The sequence below is a fragment of the Sycon ciliatum genome, chromosome 7 (genome assembly GCF_964019385.1).
Source record: "Sycon ciliatum chromosome 7, ocSycCili1.1, whole genome shotgun sequence".
Classification (NCBI taxonomy): domain Eukaryota; kingdom Metazoa; phylum Porifera; class Calcarea; order Leucosolenida; family Sycettidae; genus Sycon; species Sycon ciliatum.
Genome location: NC_088649.1, coordinates 33,017,186 through 33,036,822, shown reverse-complemented (window position 1 = coordinate 33,036,822; position 19,637 = coordinate 33,017,186). Strand labels below are relative to the sequence as shown.

At 48.7% G+C, this 19,637-nt stretch overlaps 2 protein-coding genes across 2 annotated transcripts in view; one reads left to right on the top strand and one right to left on the bottom strand.

Annotated features, from left to right (window-relative positions):
* The window catches only part of LOC135821354 (sodium-dependent phosphate transport protein 3-like), a 27,492-nt gene extending 15,251 nt beyond the window's left edge, over nt 1–12,241 (top strand). The window contains exons 10-15 of the mRNA XM_065334421.1: nt 219–355; nt 1,467–1,599; nt 3,300–3,376; nt 4,029–4,162; nt 7,511–7,740; nt 11,772–12,241. Of these exons, the coding sequence (XP_065190493.1) occupies nt 219–355; nt 1,467–1,599; nt 3,300–3,376; nt 4,029–4,118 (437 nt within the window). The 3' untranslated portion in view covers nt 4,119–4,162; nt 7,511–7,740; nt 11,772–12,241. The remainder of the gene's footprint in view (nt 1–218; nt 356–1,466; nt 1,600–3,299; nt 3,377–4,028; nt 4,163–7,510; nt 7,741–11,771) is intronic.
* A 2,152-nt stretch (nt 12,242–14,393) lies between these two features.
* On the bottom strand, nt 14,394–19,313 carry LOC135821861 (uncharacterized). The gene has a single exon (XM_065334860.1). The coding sequence runs from the start codon at nt 19,311–19,313 to the stop codon at nt 14,394–14,396; it is 4,920 nt and encodes a 1,639-aa protein (XP_065190932.1).
* Between the last annotated feature and the right edge of the window lie 324 nt (nt 19,314–19,637).

Sequence of the window (19,637 nt, the reverse complement as noted above, 5' to 3'; positions counted from 1 at the left end):
CTTCAGCTACTGACTACTGCTCAATGTGCTGGGTTGACGACGACTTGATCTTTTTTGTTGTTGAAAATATGGAATGATTAACTTGACGAAGCGCTTCAGTTTTGAAGAGGGTTGTACGGAAAATGTTACTGTTCAGGCAAGCAAACCTTTAAAAGGATGCTTAAAAACATGTTTTCTTCTGTCAATCTGTCTCTTCTTCCCGTGTATATTCGGTACAGGTGCTGGATCTCTGCTTGCCACTATCCTATGGTTTACGTTGTGTTATGAAAGTCCTGCTGTGCATCCGTACATAACTATGGAAGAGAGAGTCATGATTGAAACCGACATTGCCGCCTCAGACAAAAACACCTTGACGGTGTGTTCGTGTATGACTGTGTTTGTGTTTGGGTGTGTGTGCGTGCGTGTGTGTGTGTGTGCGCGCGCGCGCGCGAGTGTGTGTGTGTGTGTGGCCGTGTATGTGTGTGTGTGTGTGCGTGTGTGCATATGTCTGTGTGTCTGTGCGTACAATATTTGTGTGCGGGTTTCTTCTCGTTGACTCATGGATGGTGTGTAGGTGTGTGTGTGGGTGGGGGGGGGGGGGGGGGTGGGCGTGTGCACGTGTGTTCCTCCACATTCAAGTACGGTCAGACCTCGCTTATCCCATCCCCTTTTATCCGGATCCCCCGTCATTCGGAAGAAAATCGTTATTTACCCATTTAGAGCATATGTCATGCATGCACAGGGAATTTTCTAGAACCGCCCCAGCCGGTTTTCGACCGGTTGAAATTGTTGGCGACCAGTTGAAAAGTTACAAATCAGTTCCAACCGCCCGTACTTTTCTGTGGGTGAATGGAGCTGTGAATGGTCAAACGCTTTTTCTGGACGGATACTTCCAGCGAAGCCGCGTGGGCTGGTACTAGGGTCACGAGTTTGTACTCCAGCACCAAGAAATCTGTTAAATTGCTGTCGAGTGCCATATTTGGGTTGTATCTTGAAAAAAATTCCGGGGGAGCCCCGGACCCCCCGACTCTTCATTGGACCGTAACCGGTTGGAAATTCGTCCTAGAATATACCCTGATGCATACAGTATGTGTGTTCGATTATCCTGTTCCATTGCCTATGAGGATATTTTAGTGGAAAACGGATGTGTGCGGTTAAGCGAGATCGGACTGTACTGCATTTTCGGGAGAGAAACACTTTGCATGCCAAGCATTGTACTCACGTGATTGGTGCCCCTGGGGCACTATTTTTTCAATGTACTTCACAGATGGGGAACTATTCAAGAGAGGGCACTATTCAAGAGAGGGTACTATTTTTTCAATGCTGGTACATTTGCGTTATCCCGCATAAAGACAGCATTCTGTTCTCGAGGTTCGTGGTTTCTCATAAAATAAATTAAATTGCAGGTGCGCTTTACGGTACATATTTCTGTTTCCACAGGACATGTCTCAAACGCTTTACAATGTGATTGTTCGCACGTATTGCAGCAATTCACCTTCCTGGACGTATTCCCACTGACTGCATTCCTGCCAGCCAGTATTCGCCGTCGTACCGCCGTGCCATGGAGATCCATCCTGCTCTCTGTACCAATGTGGGGTATTACGTTGACGCTGGCCGCTGGTAAGCTAACGCTCTAACTAGTCAAAGAAGGTTTATGTATTTTGAAGGAGTAAGCCGTTCTGGCCTTGCCAAGCTCGTACACTCACTTACGCATGGACACACGCACACACTCACTCACGCACACACACGCACACACACACACACACACACTCATACACACACATACACACACACACACACACACACACACACACACAAACACACCATGTACCACACAGAGCGTGTTGAAAGACATGTGAGGCCATCCGTGCGTTTTGCAGTTTTCACCATTCAATAGAATTCCTTTGCAGCTCAAGCTGACGTAGCGGGATAGTGACCAGTTCCATCAGTTGGACAAGTACAATTGTAACTCTAAGCTCCGCTCACGAGACCTTGGTAGAAAGTAGAAATAGCTAACTGTGCGGGGATTGAGTATTGTACACACACATACATAAAATGGGCGCATACCTTTGAAATGTTCATATCACACTCAGTGCATTTTTGGTTTTATTCTTTTAAAGCCCGCTCCACAATTCACACGATCAGGACCACACATCGTATAACAATGTCAGGGTGTGTTTGGTTGGTACGATCTGGAACAGGATCGAACAGCTGGTGCACATGGAGCAGCCTCATCTTAACCAAACTGCACTCCAGAAACAGAGCACATTTTTGTGAAAAGTGTGCCAAACTTGGTGCATTCTGCAAAATGTGTATGGGTCACCATGGTCACTGTGTACGGCACAGCGAGTCCAACCCAAAAGCATATGCACGTGATCATTTGGTACCAAAATCGATGTTGCCGCCAGGTTTCACTGTGAAAAAGTGAAACTGCTCGGTCTGCTCCATCCTCGAGGCCGGAGCAAGCAGAACGTGTTCTGGTCGGCCAGAACCAACCAATTGCGCTGTTCTGGTGAATCCTGTTCAAGGTTGTACCAACCAAACACGCCCTTAGACTTCGAGGAATACACTATTTGTTAGAATGACTGGTAACAGGAAAAGAAAGCTGGGGAAAAAAGACTAAGAAAAACAACGTGCAATTCTACAGCATGTCATAAACTAGCATTACTGTGCTGAGACATTCTACGTATTAACTTAAGGTTCAGGTTCATAACTGCGATGAAAGCACAGAGACTTACACTTCCTTGCGCACACTAGTACCTGTACATGACTGCTCGTACTTACAATGTCTGCTCCAGAGCCGGGTCAGCCGCGTCAGTGACCCGGTTGGGGCGGGGGGTACTTGGACCCGCTTGGAAAAAGAACACCAGGTCACTTGTGACCCTGTTGGGACACAATCAGGGAGTCCTAAGATTGCCTGATGTGCAGTGGCCGCACTTGAATGTACCCGGGACTGACACGGTTGCAACAGTTGTGCCAGGTACACTTGTACCCGGTAGGTTTGAAATCCCAGAGCAGACACTGAGTGTCTTAATGCAATCCATGTACAGTCGTTATCCTTGCGAATACCGACCCTCCATCGTGCACGATAAACATGTCGTTATTGGCGAGTACTCGTTATGCGTGAGGTTGAAATAATTATGCCAACAATGGGTCACTAGGTGTGAATATTGTGTTTTTACTCCCGAGTTGGTTTACACCTTAAAAGTCTTTAAAAACGAGTTTGACAGGTTATGCATTTTTCCTCCCGTGTATGGTCGAATGCGTGCGAATGCTCATGTGCGTGCATCTACATGTCAATGTGATTGTGTGCATCTCAGGTGATTTCGGCAGCTATTCGCTACTGACATGTATACCTACATTCTACTATGAAGTACACCACTTCAACGTCCTCGATGTGAGCTCTCTCATTCTGTCTCCCTTTACCTCTCCCTCTCTCTCTCTCACTCTCTCTCTCTCTCACTTTCTCTCTCTCTCTCTCTCTCTCTCTCTCTCTCTCTCTCCCTCTCTCTCTCTCTCTCTCTCTCTCTCTCTCTCTCTCCTCTCTCTCTCTCTCTCTCTCTCTCTCTCTCTCTCTCTCTCTCTCTCTCTCTCTCTGTCTCTGTCTGTCTGTCTGTCTGTCTGTCTGTCTGTCTGTCTGTCTGTCTGTCTGTCTGTCTGTCTGTCTGTCTGTCTGTCTGTCTGTCTGTCTGTCTGTCTGTCTGTCTGTCTGTCTGTCTGTCTGTCTGTCTGTCTGTCTGTCTGTCTGTCTGTCTGTCTGTCTGTCTCTCTCTGTCTCTGTCTCTCTCTCTCTCTTCATTGAAAGGAACATACATTTTGTTATGTTTAAATTTGGGCGTGTAAATGGACAACAGATTTCGATAAAGATGTGGGTTGATATTTGGTAACATGACATGTGTGTATGTGTGTGTGTGTTTGTGTGTGTGTGTGTGTGTGTGCACGCGTGTGTGCGCGTGCATGTGTTTGTGTGTGTGTGTGTGTGTGTGTGTGTGTGTGTGTGTGTGTGTGTGTGTGTGTGCATGTCTGTGATCTCCTTTCCCTGTGGCTAGAGTGGTGTCTACTCCCGCCCTGCCTCAGATTGGTGGCTACATCATTGGACTCCTGTCCGGGATCGTTGTCACGCTACCAATATGGCGTAGGAACCTGTCGACAGTAGCCACACGGCGCATATTCACTTGCCTCAGTAAGAAACGATAGCGAAAGATTTGTCTGTTAGGAATTACACTCATAATTCAGCTATCCGAACACCGAAGTTAAAGGCCTTTTTCTAAAGGGCACACTTTGGGTGAGTGTTAGCGGAAATGAGAGGTATGTATCTAAGATGGCTGTCACCTTTTTGCGGGGCAAGTTACCCCATACTTGGCAGGGCAAGTTACCCCATACTTGGCAGGGCAAGTTACCCCATACTTGGCAGGTACAACCCGTTATAGTACATTCCTGAGTATGACCTTACAAAAGTTCATGACCTTTTATGCAGAGCTGGTATCAAGGTGTGTACGGTTGTAGTGGACTTGCCCAGCAAAACCTAACGGCGGGAAATTGATGTACAGTCAGTATCGCCTATAGCGTTGGTGTTTGATCTTGAGCATTTTATCACTATAAGCGATATATCACTATGACCGATACTGCATGCAATGTATGCGAGTGGGGTGTCAAACGACTCAGGGCGCCGTGCACATACGCACTGCATAGCTGGCTACAGCTCATGTCACACCGCATGAGCATTTCCTCACGATGGAGGCATATTTGGCAACTTGTTCAAGCAGAACTCACCAAACAACACTGGACAAGTTAGTTCTTCACGAAGAAGTAACACCCTGTTCTCCTCTGACACCACTTCATTTACATCAATCACTATAATCGATGCAAAAATAACGTAACAAAGGTCTTTTGAAAAAGAATTTGATCACTATAGGCGATATTACTATAGACGATTATTACTATACGCGATAACTGTGTATACTTAGTTATGGCAAATGACAATGAATTTGAAAAATTGATCACTATATCCGGTATATTACTATAGCCGCCAACCTTATAGGCGATACGGACTGTACATGTTTACTTCCTATTACCACTAGTTTCGTTTTGTGGAAATAGTGAAGTTTCAGGCTACATATCTATTTATTTATTTATTTCACTCAACTCGTGGTCCATGACCAATTGGCACGCAAAGTGCGAGAGAGGGGTGATAGCCAACCACGGCAAGAAAGGAAAAGTAAGGAATAAAGAAAAAGAGAAGAAAGGATATCTTCTGCATCGCCATCGAGACATACGTTTAGTTCACTGCCATCTGCCATCGGTTGCCTGATGGTCGCGGCTACGTGAAACTCGGAGTTGCAACACAGCTCCCTCCCCCCCCCCCCCCCCCCCTCCTCTCTCTCTCTCTCTCCTCTCTTTCTCTCTCTCTCTCTCTCTCTCTCTCTCTCTCTCTCTCTCTCTCTCTCTCCTCTCTCTCTCTCTCCTCTCTCTCTCTCTCTCTCTCTCTCTCTCTCTCTCTCTCTCTCTCTCTCTCTCTCTCCTCTCTCTCTCTCTCTCTCTCTCTCTCTCTCTCTCTCTCTCTCTCTCTCTCTCTCTCTCTCTCTCTCTCTCTCTCTCTCTCTCTCTTCTGTACATATACTGTAAAGTCCACAGCAAACACCCACCCCAGCAGCACCATACTACTTGAGTATTTTCGTCTTTTTCGGGTCAATATAGTTGTAGAAAACTGGCATGAAGGTCGAATGCGTGCGAGAATGACTGTTATGCCTACAAACTGCCTATGTCTTACCAGGAGGCTGTGCAAAAGAGTTCGTCATTATTATGCTGCAAAGAAAAACTTCTGTCGAGATTTCCTTTCTTTCGATAAACGAGTCGTCTTTGATATTAGTTCGTTATCCATGTGAATGCCTTAGAATAAAATCTTGAAATTTCTGCAGTGCCACGATATCGCGCTTTCAGAACGGAACTGTGATTGTTCGGACGAAGCGTCATTCAACGACTTGACCGGTCGCAGGATTGCAGTTGCAAGTCAAACGGGGGGTGTCACAAAAGCTACACCTACAAAGTCGCTGCTAACTTGTCAGAAAAACCCTTGCCTTTGCACATTGCGTGATGCGGAAATGACCGTCAGAAGTGTGTTTCGTTCCTGCAATACTCTGTTCTTCGCCACCTTGTTTTTAGGAAGAAACTCCCGTTTGGATTTGCGAAATAAAACGGCCTTGTGAATAGTTTGCGGGCAACCTTCCTACACTCAAGAGAGCACTGCATTTCACACAAATCCAATAGAGGTATCGTTTCAACGTTTCGGTCTTCATGACCATCATCAGGAAAAGAAGAAGGAAAAAGCATCATGAAGTAAAATCACTACAAGCTAGCTCACAGCTAGTGCCAGGAGTACATAATGTACTCTTGCTAGTGGCCAAAGAGATTGTTGAAACCTGGAAAGTGGACATAGTTTACCGTAGGAAAGCGCTCTTCGTGCTACGGTGTGAGATACACTTTTGTACAGTAGGGGTGATAGTGCATGGGGTCAGTGCGTACAGGCGAGCAGATCTTGCAAAAAATGGGGTGGGCGTTTACAGCGGACTTTTCGGTAGTTCAGAATTTCCGGGTGGCACGGGTATTCCCCCCCCCCCCCCATCGGGTATTTTTTTTACATAGTTTGTACGGTGAGTCTACTCTTGCGCTACATAGAAAGTGTACAGTAAGCACGCAGCCGTGCTTTTTACATGCACCGTTGCAAAACACCGTACTCCAACTACCCGATCAGGTTCTCAGGAACAAATTGCTACCCGAATACCCGTTCTAATTATGGGTAGCACGGGTACCCTACTACCCGTTGACACCCCTAGTGTCATGTACGAGCTAAAGGGCAGTAAGGATGCCGACCCCGGTCATCCCAGCTGATTTTAATCAGTCCACGCCCGTAGGAGGGATAGATACACTGTCATAGATATTAGTGCATTGTCAGTTTCAAATCACACAAGAATCGGGTATGTCAACGGTGTGTAACTTCCCTACTCTCTCTCTCTCTCTCTCTCTCTCTCTCTCTCTCTCTCTCTCTCTCTCCCTCTCCCTCCTCCCTCCTCCCTCTCTCCCTCTCCCTCTCCCTCTCCCTCTCCCTCTCCCTCTCCCTCTCCCTCTCCCTCTCCCTCTCCCTCTCCCTCTCCCTCTCCCTCTCCCTCTCCCTCTCCCTCTCCCTCTCCCTCTCCCTCTCCCTCTCCCTCTCCCTCTCCCTCTCCCTCTCCCTCTCCCTCTCCCTCTCCCTCTCCCTCTCCTCTCTCTCTCTCTCTCTCTCTCTCTCTCTCTCTCTCTCTCTCTCTCTCTCTCTCTCTCTCTCTCTCTCTCTCTCTCTCTCTCTCTCTCTCTCTCTCTCTCTCTCTCTCTCTCTCTCTCTCTCTCTCTCTCTCTCTCTCTCTCTCTCTCTCTCAGGTCTAGTTGCGGCAGGTCCTACTGGCATTTTGCTGCACCGCTGTACATGAAGTGATGTCTTGAACACACGGTCTGTCTTGCACCGGTCCATTTGTTTGTTTGTTTGTTTTCGTCTCAGGTCACATGGGTACGGCAGTGTTTCTTATCGGTGCGGCGTACAGCAAGAGCAAGGCATTGGCCCTCGCCATGGTGACGGTGGGAGACGCGTGCATGTCGTTCATCACCATGGGTGCGTTCATCAACCTGGTCGATCTGTCGCCGCGTTTCGCCGGAGTGCTCCTGGCCTTCACGAACTCGTTCGGCGCCATCGGTGGCATTATCGGCCCGTACATAGCGGATGCATTGACTGTAAGTGCTGCTACGTTTCTGTTTGCTGTTTATTATTATTTTTATCAATTAATTATTTTTACGAAGACTACTTAAGTGCCAAACATGAGATACAGCTATGGGAAGCACGCACAACATGAATCGTGGTAGTAGTAGTGGTGAGGTTTGGGGAGCTCCACCGACCCGGGGTCTCGACTCCACCTAGACGCACCACAGTTGCTGCTTGCTCCAGCGCAGGTCTTGTGCGACTCATTCAGACACCCGCCCAGTTTTCTCTCATCGTTCAATCAGCTGTACTGTGAGTTAAGATCACTTCACACGTGAAAACAAATGTCGACCGGTGCGTTGCGTTGCATACTGTGTGGCAGCTTGCGCTATTCCGCCGACTTGACTTGACACTTGACTGACTCATGACTGCCATCCAGAGCATACGAGAAGTCCATCGAACATTCCGCTTGGAAAAACTGCCACTCAACACACTCCCTCTTCAATACACAGTGGCTCCCGGCAATCCACGCCAGCGAGCCAGTTTCAGTCGGCTCCTGAAGCTACGGGTGCTGCGAGCTCTTGCAGCTTCATTAACTGTGGGGCGCAGCACGGCTGGAAAAAATCCTTCCTCTTCCGCTTTCGTGGCCTGGCACGAGGGAAACATGGATGCAGCGATTGGGATTTTCGGTCTTCGACCACTTTTTCTCACGCGAACTGTGAATTTTTTTGCAGCTTCATCTGTAGAAAGTAGTTGGGTGGACACAGCCGTTCCCAAGGCATTGCAAAGAACCGTTCCCAAAGCACTGCAAAGAACCGTTCCCAGAGCACTGCAAAGAACCGTTCCCAGAGCACTGCAAAGAACCGTTCCCAGAGCACTGCAAAGAACCGTTCCCAGAGCACTGCAAAGAACCGTTCCCAAAGCACTGCAAAGAACCGTTCCCAGAGCACTGCAAAGAACCGTTCCCAAAGCACTGCAAAGAACCGTTCCCAGAGCACTGCAAAGAACCGTTCCCAAAGCACTGCAAAGAACCGTTCCCAGAGCACTGCAAAGAACCGTTCCCAAAGCACTGCAAAGAACCGTTCCCAGAGCACTGCAAAGAACCGTTCCCAGAGCACTGCAAAGAACCGTTCCCAAAGCACTGCAAAGAACCGTTCCCAAAGCACTGCAAAGAACCGTTCCCAGAGCACTGCAAAGAACCGTTCCCAGAGCACTGCAAAGAACCGTTCCCAGAGCACTGCAAAGAACCGTTCCCAGAGCACTGCAAAGAACCGTTCCCAAAGCACTGCAAAGAACCGTTCCCAAAGCACTGCAAAGAACCGTTCCCAGAGCACTGCAAAGAACCGTTCCCAGAGCACTGCAAAGAACCGTTCCCAGAGCACTGCAAAGAACCGTTCCCAAAGCACTGCAAAGAACCGTTCCCAGAGCACTGCAAAGAACCGTTCCCAGAGCACTGCAAAGAACCGTTCCCAGAGCACTGCAAAGAACCGTTCCCAGAGCACTGCAAAGAACCAAACAAATTCTTACCGTACAGCACTACAAACACCTTGCGGACTCCAAGACTGTCTGGAGCTCAGGTTGTCATTTTGCGCGGTGCCAGCGGCTTGCAACATGTGGAAGATCAAAGTTAAAACTACGCGAAAACAAACGTTAGTTCAGTCGGCGTGTGCTTGCGTTGGCGTGCGTGCGTACGTGTGTGTCTCTGTGTCTGTGCGATGTGTGAACATGAGGGGGGGGGGGGTGGTTGTGTATGGAAGATCAAAGTAAAAACTATGAGAAACCAAACGTTAGTTCAGTCGGTGTGTGTTTGCGTGGGAGTGCGTGCGTACGGGCATATGTGTCTCTGTGTCTGTGCGATGTGTGAACATGAAGGGGGGGGGGGGGAGGGGGTTGTGTATGGGCTACTGTATTCTCCGGACCGGAGCATAAGCCGCACTTTGAACACTCAACATTCACTCCCGAAAGAGGAGAGTGTGGCCTCTACTCCAATGATCAAATGAGCAGTGATAAAATAGGACTGATGTCTGTATTTCGTTGCAAAAATGGAGATGCGGCTTATACTCCAGTGCGGCTTACTCTGGAAAATACGGTATTATTATGAGGAACTGATATGCAAACCCTGCTAAGCGCCAAATTTGAGAAAATCGGATGTTCAGCTCATTGCACTCTCAAGGTCCTGGGGCATCATCAGGCAAAAGTTCACATTCAAAATATGACTAGAAGTCTAGAACCATTTCAAAACTGGAATCCAAACATGGATTTTGATAACAACAACACATACATGTAGAGTGAATCATATTTTGGCAATTGTCCGAAAAGCGGTGAAATGGATTCAGAGGGTTTCGCATTCGATAATCCAGCTCTTCATGATATATTCTTGTCCTCGAATTTTGAATCCTAGCTCTTCATGGTAATAATAATATTCGTGTCCCTGCTGCCATGCATGCTGTACTGATCTGGTTCAACCCCCTGCAGCCGCAGAAGACAGCTGCAGAGTGGCGAAAGGTCTTCTTCATCACCTCCGGCGTCTTGTTCACCTCCGCCCTGGTCTACGTTGCCATGGCGTCGGGCAAGCGGCAACCCTGGGCCGAAGGAGAGCTGTTTGAGGAGCATGATCGCCATGACAACGAGCACGTCTCTGACCCGGAAAACACTGAGTCTGGCACTAGCAAACAGGAGAGCGGGTGAAAAAGAGACGACTAGTTTCTTTCAGATGACCATACACGTCGATAGCATTTACCTCGTAACTTTGCCGTAAAACGTGAAGAAATGATCTGAAAACTTCTCTTCGTCTTTTTATTGGGTGACCCGTCACTCAGCGATTGTCTAACCTATTTTGTCGTGAAACCAGTCATACTTATACTGAGCTACCCCACAGAACCGGGTGCTTCTCAGTCCTGGACTACTAACCTGCATCTCCTTTCTCACCAATCAAGGACAATCCGTGCCCCTCTCAGCGTCGATTCGAAATAATTCGAGCCGTGAGCTTGAACCGTCTAGGAAGATTCGGAATGATGTCATCTCTGTTCACGTTTGTCATGATGACGTCACGAGTTGGCGGAGAGTGAGTCCGAAAATTCAAGAATTTTTTTAGTAATAATTAGTATAGGAATGATTCTGTCATCACCAGCGGTATCCGCCCGGCAACGGAAATCAGTCCGATTTAAATTTCCGTCACTCTTTCCCAGTCTCTTAGTGCTATTGTAGCTGTTCATTGATGAAAATGACTTAGTAAGTCCTGTACAATGCTGCTTCGATGTTGATGTACTCCGATCTAACTTCCAGAAAGTTTTAAGTGTTTTCCCCAGCGTAGCACATGCCCGCGTATTGCCTGTTTGTCTGATATCATTTTGGAAAAGAAAGGGGCACAAAAAAAAACGCCGCTCCCGTTCGCGAATGATCTCATCACTGCTGGGAGCACATGATACACTAGACTGATAGTTCTTATCATCAACGACTGTGTCGTTTCATTTAGAGTGAAAACTAACTTGCTGCATTTCTAATGGTTTCTTCTAAGCTCTTGCAGACTATTTGACATCCCTCACAATTTTTTAATTTTCTGTACCCGAATTCTCGAATAAATGATGGTGAGTCCTCACGACTTCTTCTGGTACTGCCGGGCCTCATGACATGTACGAAAAGGCGAGCTGAGGCCTTTTCCCTGCTGCAATTTGTTTCATAAAAGTAGTTCAGCTGAATAACTCTTTGGACCGCCTTCATTTGCCAGCTTGGCTTGGCTTCTTCGGTTAGAACATAATTTCAATATATAGGACTGCAATATTTCTAAGCCCACCGGAATTTAATGTGTGATTCACTGATTTAGCCCCTGAACTTCCTGTGCTACGCTTATGACATTCTTCAAGTAAAATAATATATCTTAACTCAATCTGCGAACCAGGTTTAATATAATATTATTGTTCTCTCTGTTGGCACGTTCACCGGTTCACCGGCGGTTCATACAGCCTGGTATGTGTGTGTGTGTGTGTGTGTGTGTGTGTGTGTGTGTGTGTGTGTGTGTGTGTGTGTGTTGTGTGTGTGTGTGTGTGTGTGTGTATGTACGCTGCAGTTGGATCCTGAGACGGATACCCTGATGCCGTCAATCCTTTTCTGCACCTTGTCCTCACCCACTTACTGAGGTGTGGTGAGCCCATAAGTGGGATCATTTCAAGTCCACCCTAGTTTGGGGATTTCAGGGGGTGTCGGCCGTTGGGTGGTTCAATGGCCAATTGAGTCATCTTTCCAATATTCCTTTTGAGTCTCTCTCCCCTCTCCCGGGGAGACCCACGTGACCAGTTTTGGCAGTGAGCAAGTACAAGTACAAGTATGTACGCAGGTGCTCGTACACGTGCGTGCGTTTCTGTATGTGTTTGCTGGTGTGTTTGCATGTGCATGTGAGGGGGGTGGTGGTGGTGCAATCCCAGCACAAGTTGCTATGGCGTCTGCTGTAGGATAGCTATCATCGCCTCTGGCGATGGGCATCAAAAGGTCCAAAGGTGTGTGTGTGTGTGTGTGTGTGTGTGTGTGTGTGTGTGTGTGTGTGTGTGTGTGTGTGTGTGTGTGTGTGTGTGTACGTACATACGTATAAACCCGCGTGTGTGTATATGTGTGCGTGTTTTCCTGAACATGATCCATGTGGTGTATGTGTGTGTGTGGGGGGGGGGGGGGGGGGGGTGGAGAGAGAGATCCATGGAATTATAATAATTAACTCCATGGAAAATCCTACAAACTGAAGTCTGGTTCACAATAGACGTAACACTGAATGGTACGGGACGTAAGACCCTGTCCGCGTGGCTGGGGACGAGCTGTAAAATATTGTATGATTCGTACGGCACGACATGCAGCAGTTGTTGTGATCGTCAACGTCGATCAGGGCGAATCGATAGGCACCGTCTATGACGGGTAGACTTTCGGGCCTAACTTCTTGTTTTTCAGGACTTGTCAGTTATCCGCTCTCTACAGGCAAAGAGGAATCATGTTCACAATACCAGTATGATTGTTGTGAAGATCAAAAGGTAGCCCTGAAACGGCTGTGCCATTCTTATAATACCCCCAAGAAAAGATATAACAATTTTGTCTATCGCACTCCTGGACTATCCCTCTAAATGCAGCAAATGACATGAAATCGTAGCTTGCTAAACTCAGTGAAGTAAAAATTTAGCAGATTGTTACATACCGGTACTGTAGAGATGAAATTCCATCAAACGTATAATTAACTTGCTGTAGACATACTAGCCAAGGTGAGGAATTATGAAGTTCACTAACAAAATAATAACTAGAGTGCACTATAGTCACACCTCGTTTATCCAGTCCTCTGTTATCCAGTCCTCTGTTATCCAGTCCTCTGTTATCCAGTCCTCTGTTATCCGGTCCTCTGTTATCCAGTCCTCTGTTATCCGGATCCCTCGATGGCCAGAAGAAAATAGCTGGTTACAGATTTACAGCATAGGTGATGCATCCAACATAACCAGTGTTCGGTTACTCTAATTTCAGAAATTTTCGGTGCTCAATATTTTCGGTATGAGGGCAACAGGCTAGGTTAGGTGAACAGAAATTTTCGGTACAGAGAAGCAGTTCCCTATTGGATTATGTGTGTTAGTGTTTGTTCGGTGTATTGAAATTTTAGGTATGAAACAGACGCACCGAAAGTACAGAAAATAAAAGTACACCGAAAATTTGTGAAATTACAGTATCCATGTTGTGTTCACTACTAACACCTCAAAAGTTTCAGGATCGCACAGACGCCACAAGACAAAAGGTCACGTAATTCTTTACGGACTATAATGAATGAACAGTAGAATACATTGAGAAGAAGAGACTGGAAAAATACGAACTACATCGGAAAGAGAACTCTAGAACACTAAAGAAAACAAACCACAGCATCAAGGAAAAGAACAACGCATGAGGGGTAAAGCGCTGGCCAGCCACAACGTGCGTCCAACTTTGGCATGAGCGTACAGAAGAGCGTACAGCGCTCGGAAAGCGGAAGCTAAATTTGGCGGCAAAGCGACAGCAATAGTACGGCGCACGGCACATAAGCAGTACGAGGCGAGGCACGTATACGCGTGTGCGGCAAACATTACACACCATGTACCATATATGCATGAACAGCGCGGGGCGCATACTAACTCATTCAACATCAGTGCGCGGCGCAGGCATCTAGCTAGCTGGCGCAAGCATGATCATAATTGCATGCCATCACGCAATCAGCGCACATAAATCGCGCATCAAATAAATAAGTAATCAAACACAAATCAACACATCAACTAAATAAATCAACGAGCTAGCAAGAACACAATTCAAAAATGCAACGAAGAAAGGATTACTATTCTAGTCGGTTATTCGCATGGGACCAAGCGCAATGTCCAAGCTGATGAACTGTGATTGCACAAGGTAAGCCCAAGCTCCTGAGCTAACCGTTCTGGTGAGCAGTCTTCTTCGTGCTGCAAACACACACTACACAATGTGTCGTATCTCGTAACAAGTACTGTACCAAATCACAACGAACACTAACAATACGCAATAGTAAACAATAATCAAAAACACTACGCAAAAAAGCAAAGCAAGCAGCACCTAGCCAGGGAGACAAGCAGGAGTCACGGTCGCAACGAGATCTCGACGACACCCCAGAAGACCTTTCTCCGACACGATACACAACATTCTCCCCACCAAAGGGCTTCAACCACACTGATCACAAATCAAGACGAGGTGGTGGTCGAACGGTACGACGAGATCGACGCGTAACTTGCGGTTCAACGGTCGTCGAAGGTATTTCAACATCATCGACGACGTTGACTGGATCAGCGCTCGCGGGTGTCTGCGGCTGCGGCTCAGCGTCCACAGCAGGCGGCTCAACATGCTCCTTCGCTACTTCCAACGGAACCAAGCGTTGAATGGGCCGTAGCATGGACGATTGGCCAACTTGGACTTTGGCCACCCTGCACTTGCCATCTCTTCCAGGATACAGCTCTGCGACCCTACCCAAGCGCCATGATTGCCGCTTCCGGTTGTCGTCGGCAATAAACACAACGTCGTTCACGACAATCGGAGTTGACTTTGACCGATGATACTCACTGAGACGAATGAGATACTCAGACGACCAACGCTGGTTGAGGTGCTCGTAGACGGTGTGGACATACTTGACTCGAGCGGACAACTGCCGTGGATCGAGTGGTCTGTCAGACGAGGCAATACCGGTTGCAAAGATGTCTCCCAACATCATGGCTGGAGTCAGCGGCGACTCGTCAGCTACATCCGTAGAAACCGGAGTGAGGGGTCGAGAGTTGACGACTCTCTCGATCTCCGTCAAGACAGTGAACAGCTCGTCTCGACTCAATGACGCTCGACCGAGAACCTTCTTCAAGGGAGCTTTCACACATGCCACCAGACGCTCATAGAACCCTCCATGCCACGGGGCAGATGGCGGATTGAAGAACCACGGGATTGCCACCTTGTCTGCGGCGGACTTGAACGTCGTAGCATTATCTGAACGTATACGCAGCGGCTTCCCACGACGGGCGATGAAACGACGCAATGCTAGCAGGAACACCTCTGTCGACAGGCTATCCACGAGCTCTAGGTGCACTGCGCGAGTAGTACCGCACACGAAGAGTGCGACCCACACTTTCTGAACATTTGATGAACTGCGCACGTACAAAGGACCTGCATAATCAATACCTGTGAGACCGAATGGCTGGTGGTGCTTCACCCTGTCTGAGGGCAACGGCGGCATCTCCTCAGCAGCAGTCTGTGCGCGAAATCTGCGGCAAACAATGCACTTCTCCGACACGCTACGAAGAAACCGACGAGCTCCGAGAATCCAGAACTGCTGTTGTAGAAACGCAAGCACGCTCTCTACACCCTGGTGCATTCGCTGAAGGTGAGCATCACGCAGAAACAACTCACTTAGATGACATCTGCCCAGGATGATCGGATGCTGAACCTCGTAGGACAGATCGCTCTCCTGCAGACGACCACGAACTCTGAGCAAACCAGCTTCATCCAGAAACGGAGACAACTTGAACAGCTTCGAACCCTTCTTCAGTGGCTCCTTGCTCCGCAACTGGGACAACTCCTTGGGGAAGCATTGCTCTTGGATGGCGCGAAACATCACAGACTCAGCAGATGGAATCAATTCTGCACGCGAAACACCCTTGTGTCGCCATGACAGCATACTTGCGACCAAACCGCGAGCTCGTTGCCACTTGGAGAACTTCTCCCACGGCCAAACAACTGGAGTGTCAACCTCCACAGCCGACACGCGTGCTTCGGTGACGGACTCATTGGTGCTCTGAAACGAGATGACTGGTGGCCACTGAGACTCATCGCTCAACCAAGACGGACCATGCAGCCACATCTCCTTCTGCAAGTCACACACTGGGACACCACGCGAGACAAGATCTGCAGGGTTGCTAACTCCTGGACAGTGACGCCATTCTACTTGCAGCTTCTGCGAAACTTCTTGCACTGCAGCAACTCGATTAGCAACATACGTCTTCCAGTGATACGACGGCTTTGAGATCCAGTGCCATGTGGTTAGGCTGTCTGTCCACCCCACAATCCTTTCAATTGGCACTCTCAATTCATTGACGACAAAGGACAACATCTTCACGCCAAGACACACAGCCGACAATTCCAGACGCGCAAGAGTGGGACGTACAACAGGTGCAACCTTCGCCTTCGCACACAACAAAGAAGACGTCAAACCGGACACAACATAGAAACAACAGCCATAGCCCTTCTCGGATGCATCGGAGAATACATGCAAAGTGACTGGAGCATCTGGAGTACACCCGATCCATCTGGGGATTTTAACGGAAGAAAGCGCTGCGAGCTCTCCCCACCATGAAGCACATCGGACAGCCAAATCAATAGGGAATGGGTCATCCCAGCCACCGCCGAGCTTCCAACTCTCTTGCAACATCATCTTGCCTGGCACAACTGCGGGTGACGCCCAACCTAGCGGATCGAACACAGCGGCAACACAACGCAACAAAGCACGACGAGACCAACCAGACACTTCCTTGGGACACTCAACATCACCGAGCGCAGCCACCGAAATACAATCTGACTCGGTGTTCCACACAATACCCAGTGCCTTGGAACCAGCCTCGGGGTCTGAGGTCATCGTGTTCCCTCGCCACTTCCGCAACTCCATGCCTGCTCCCTGCAAAACATTAACGCTATACTCCTGCAGCTTTTCAGCATCCGCACAGCATGGCAAGCTAGAAACGCAATCATCAACATAAAAACTACGCAGCAGCAGCTCTATGATATCACGCTCAGCAGCAGAAGCAGACTCGAATGCACTATCGAGATGAAAGCGCAGCACAGCACTAAGTATGAAAGGAGAACAATTCACTCCAAAAGGCAGCTTCTTTAAACGCCAGATACACATTTCTTCGCTACCTATCTCAGGCCAAACAAAACGCAGATATGGCCTATCTTCTTCACGCATTCCGATCATAAAAAAAGCCTTGCGAATATCGGCTTGTACAGCACATTCATACTCACGGAACCTGAGGAGGATACCAGTGAGATCCGGTAGGAGTGATGGCCCGGGATCGACCATGTCGTTTAGGGATGGTGCTCCGGTGCAGGCGGCGGATGCATTGAAGACGACCCGTGTCTTCGTCGTTGAGGCGTCGCTACGGAATACGGCATGATGCGGCATGTAATAGCCGGCTTCCTCCGGATGCGGTTCCTTTTCAATGGCATCCAGCTTCAAGTACTCAGTGATGAGGACGTCATCATACGCTAGACGTTGACCTCGTCTCTGTAGCTGCTTCAGCAGTGAGTGTGCCGCTGCCATCGCTTGGTTTAGGTTGGCTGGCGGACGCTTCTCAGATCGCCATAGCAATCCCACTTGGTAATGAGGGCCTTGCCGCTCTATCGGGAAGTCCGGTAACATCTCAGCTATTTCCGGCACCTCTTCCATCTTCCACAGTCGGTCAAGTTCAATACAACTCACACTGACGGTCGCTGACTTGGTTTCACTATTAGCCGGTCCTGACAGCACCCAGCCTATTTCAGTGTGCCAGGCCGTCTCTCCATTGATTTGCTCCTTGCGGAGAAGGAACTCATTGCAGTAGTCAGCTCCAATCAGCATGTGCACTTCGCTTGATCCGGCCTTTGTCGAGTCATCAGACAGCTGCAATCCCTGTGACTGCCAACGTGCAATTGTGCTGTCTGCTAGCGGATCGAATCGGAGACCTAGCGACTTCTTTTGCCAGGCATTGACGGAAATGGACTTCGTTGCACCCTTGATGGTGACACGGTACCTGTCCATCTTTTCAAACTTCGGCTCCACGTCAAACGCCTTCAGCCTGACAGTTTGCGATCCAAGGTGTGCCGGTTGCAGCGAGTTCACCAGTGGCGCGGTGATGAACGATGCCTGCGCACCTGGGTCGATGAATATGCGTACACTGGCCTTTCGGCTAGGTCCTTGTACCTCAGCCACGCCGGTCATCAAGTGCACGCTGTTTGCACTACATTCATACGTACCGACTTTCGATTCGGCTATCGGTTCGGATGTTACCTGTTTGTCCTCTCTGTGCAGTAGACTGTGGTGTCGCTTGTTGCAGTGCTTGCAACGACCCTTGTTCTGACAATTCATCACTCGATGTCCTGGTCTCAGGCAGTTGAAACACAGTCCCTCTGCCTTGACGTACGCGTTTCGGTGCTCAGACGCCATAGCTGACAGTTTCTTGTTAGCCTCATCAACGCTGACCGTCAAACACTCTGCCGACGCAAACGGTATACGTTTGTCGCTGGTGCTAGACTTGGCAGGCTTCAGCTTGCTACGTCCGTGGGCTGTTTGGTAAGCCATACCATCCTCCGCAAACGCCTTCAAGTCCTTCGTGTAACATCTCTTCTCGATCAAGAAGGCCTTAGTTTCTGCCGACACAGCTTCTAGCAGGACTTGACGTACGACACATCCGAACAATTCAGTGTCGTCCAGCTCACCGATTTGTCCGCGGCTAGAGGTACGGCTAGGCCTGGCGAGTTTTGCCCACTTCTCCGTCTCGCGCGTCACTCGTACCACAAACTGGTAGAAACTCTCCTCACTTTTCTGCTGTATGGCCATCAGGGCTTGCCACGCTTTGTCGGCGGTCTTCCCATGCGCCATCAGCAGCTCGCGCTTCGCTTCGGCAAAGGTGTTGCAGCCATAGCATGCACCTTCCAACTTGCTGCCAGCAACAGCCACGCGCAAGCGGATCAGGTACTCGTCGTCGCTGAACTCATTTTGCTTTGCCACATCCTCGAACAGTTCGAGATAGGTCTCAACAGTCTGCTTACCGTCGAACTTCGGCATCTTGATGGCAGCCCTCTTGCTCGCTAAACTGCCATTCGTCGTATTCAACAAAGTGCTCTCATCACTCTGAGTCTCTCGTGCGTGCTGGACTTGCAACTCCAAATCTGCAATCCTCGCAAGCAGCTGCTCGTCATCTTTCCTTTCCAATCTACTTCCTGCTCGTTCGTCGCGCTCTCTGTCTGCACGCACTTTCTCCTCGTGCTTCTCGATACGCTCCTCTACGTAAGTACGCAATGCCTCTCCAGTGTAGCCATAAGCTTGACCATTTGCGATCAGCTTCGCTTCTACCTCATCCATGTTCACGCGTCTCTATCCTGGCGTGGTCGCCAAAATGTTGTGTTCACTACTAACACCTCAAAAGTTTCAGGATCGCACAGACGCCACAAGACAAAAGGTCACGTAATTCTTTACGGACTATAATGAATGAACAGTAGAATACATTGAGAAGAAGAGACTGGAAAAATACGAACTACATCGGAAAGAGAACTCTAGAACACTAAAGAAAACAAACCACAGCATCAAGGAAAAGAACAACGCATGAGGGGTAAAGCGCTGGCCAGCCACAACGTGCGTCCAACTTTGGCATGAGCGTACAGAAGAGCGTACAGCGCTCGGAAAGCG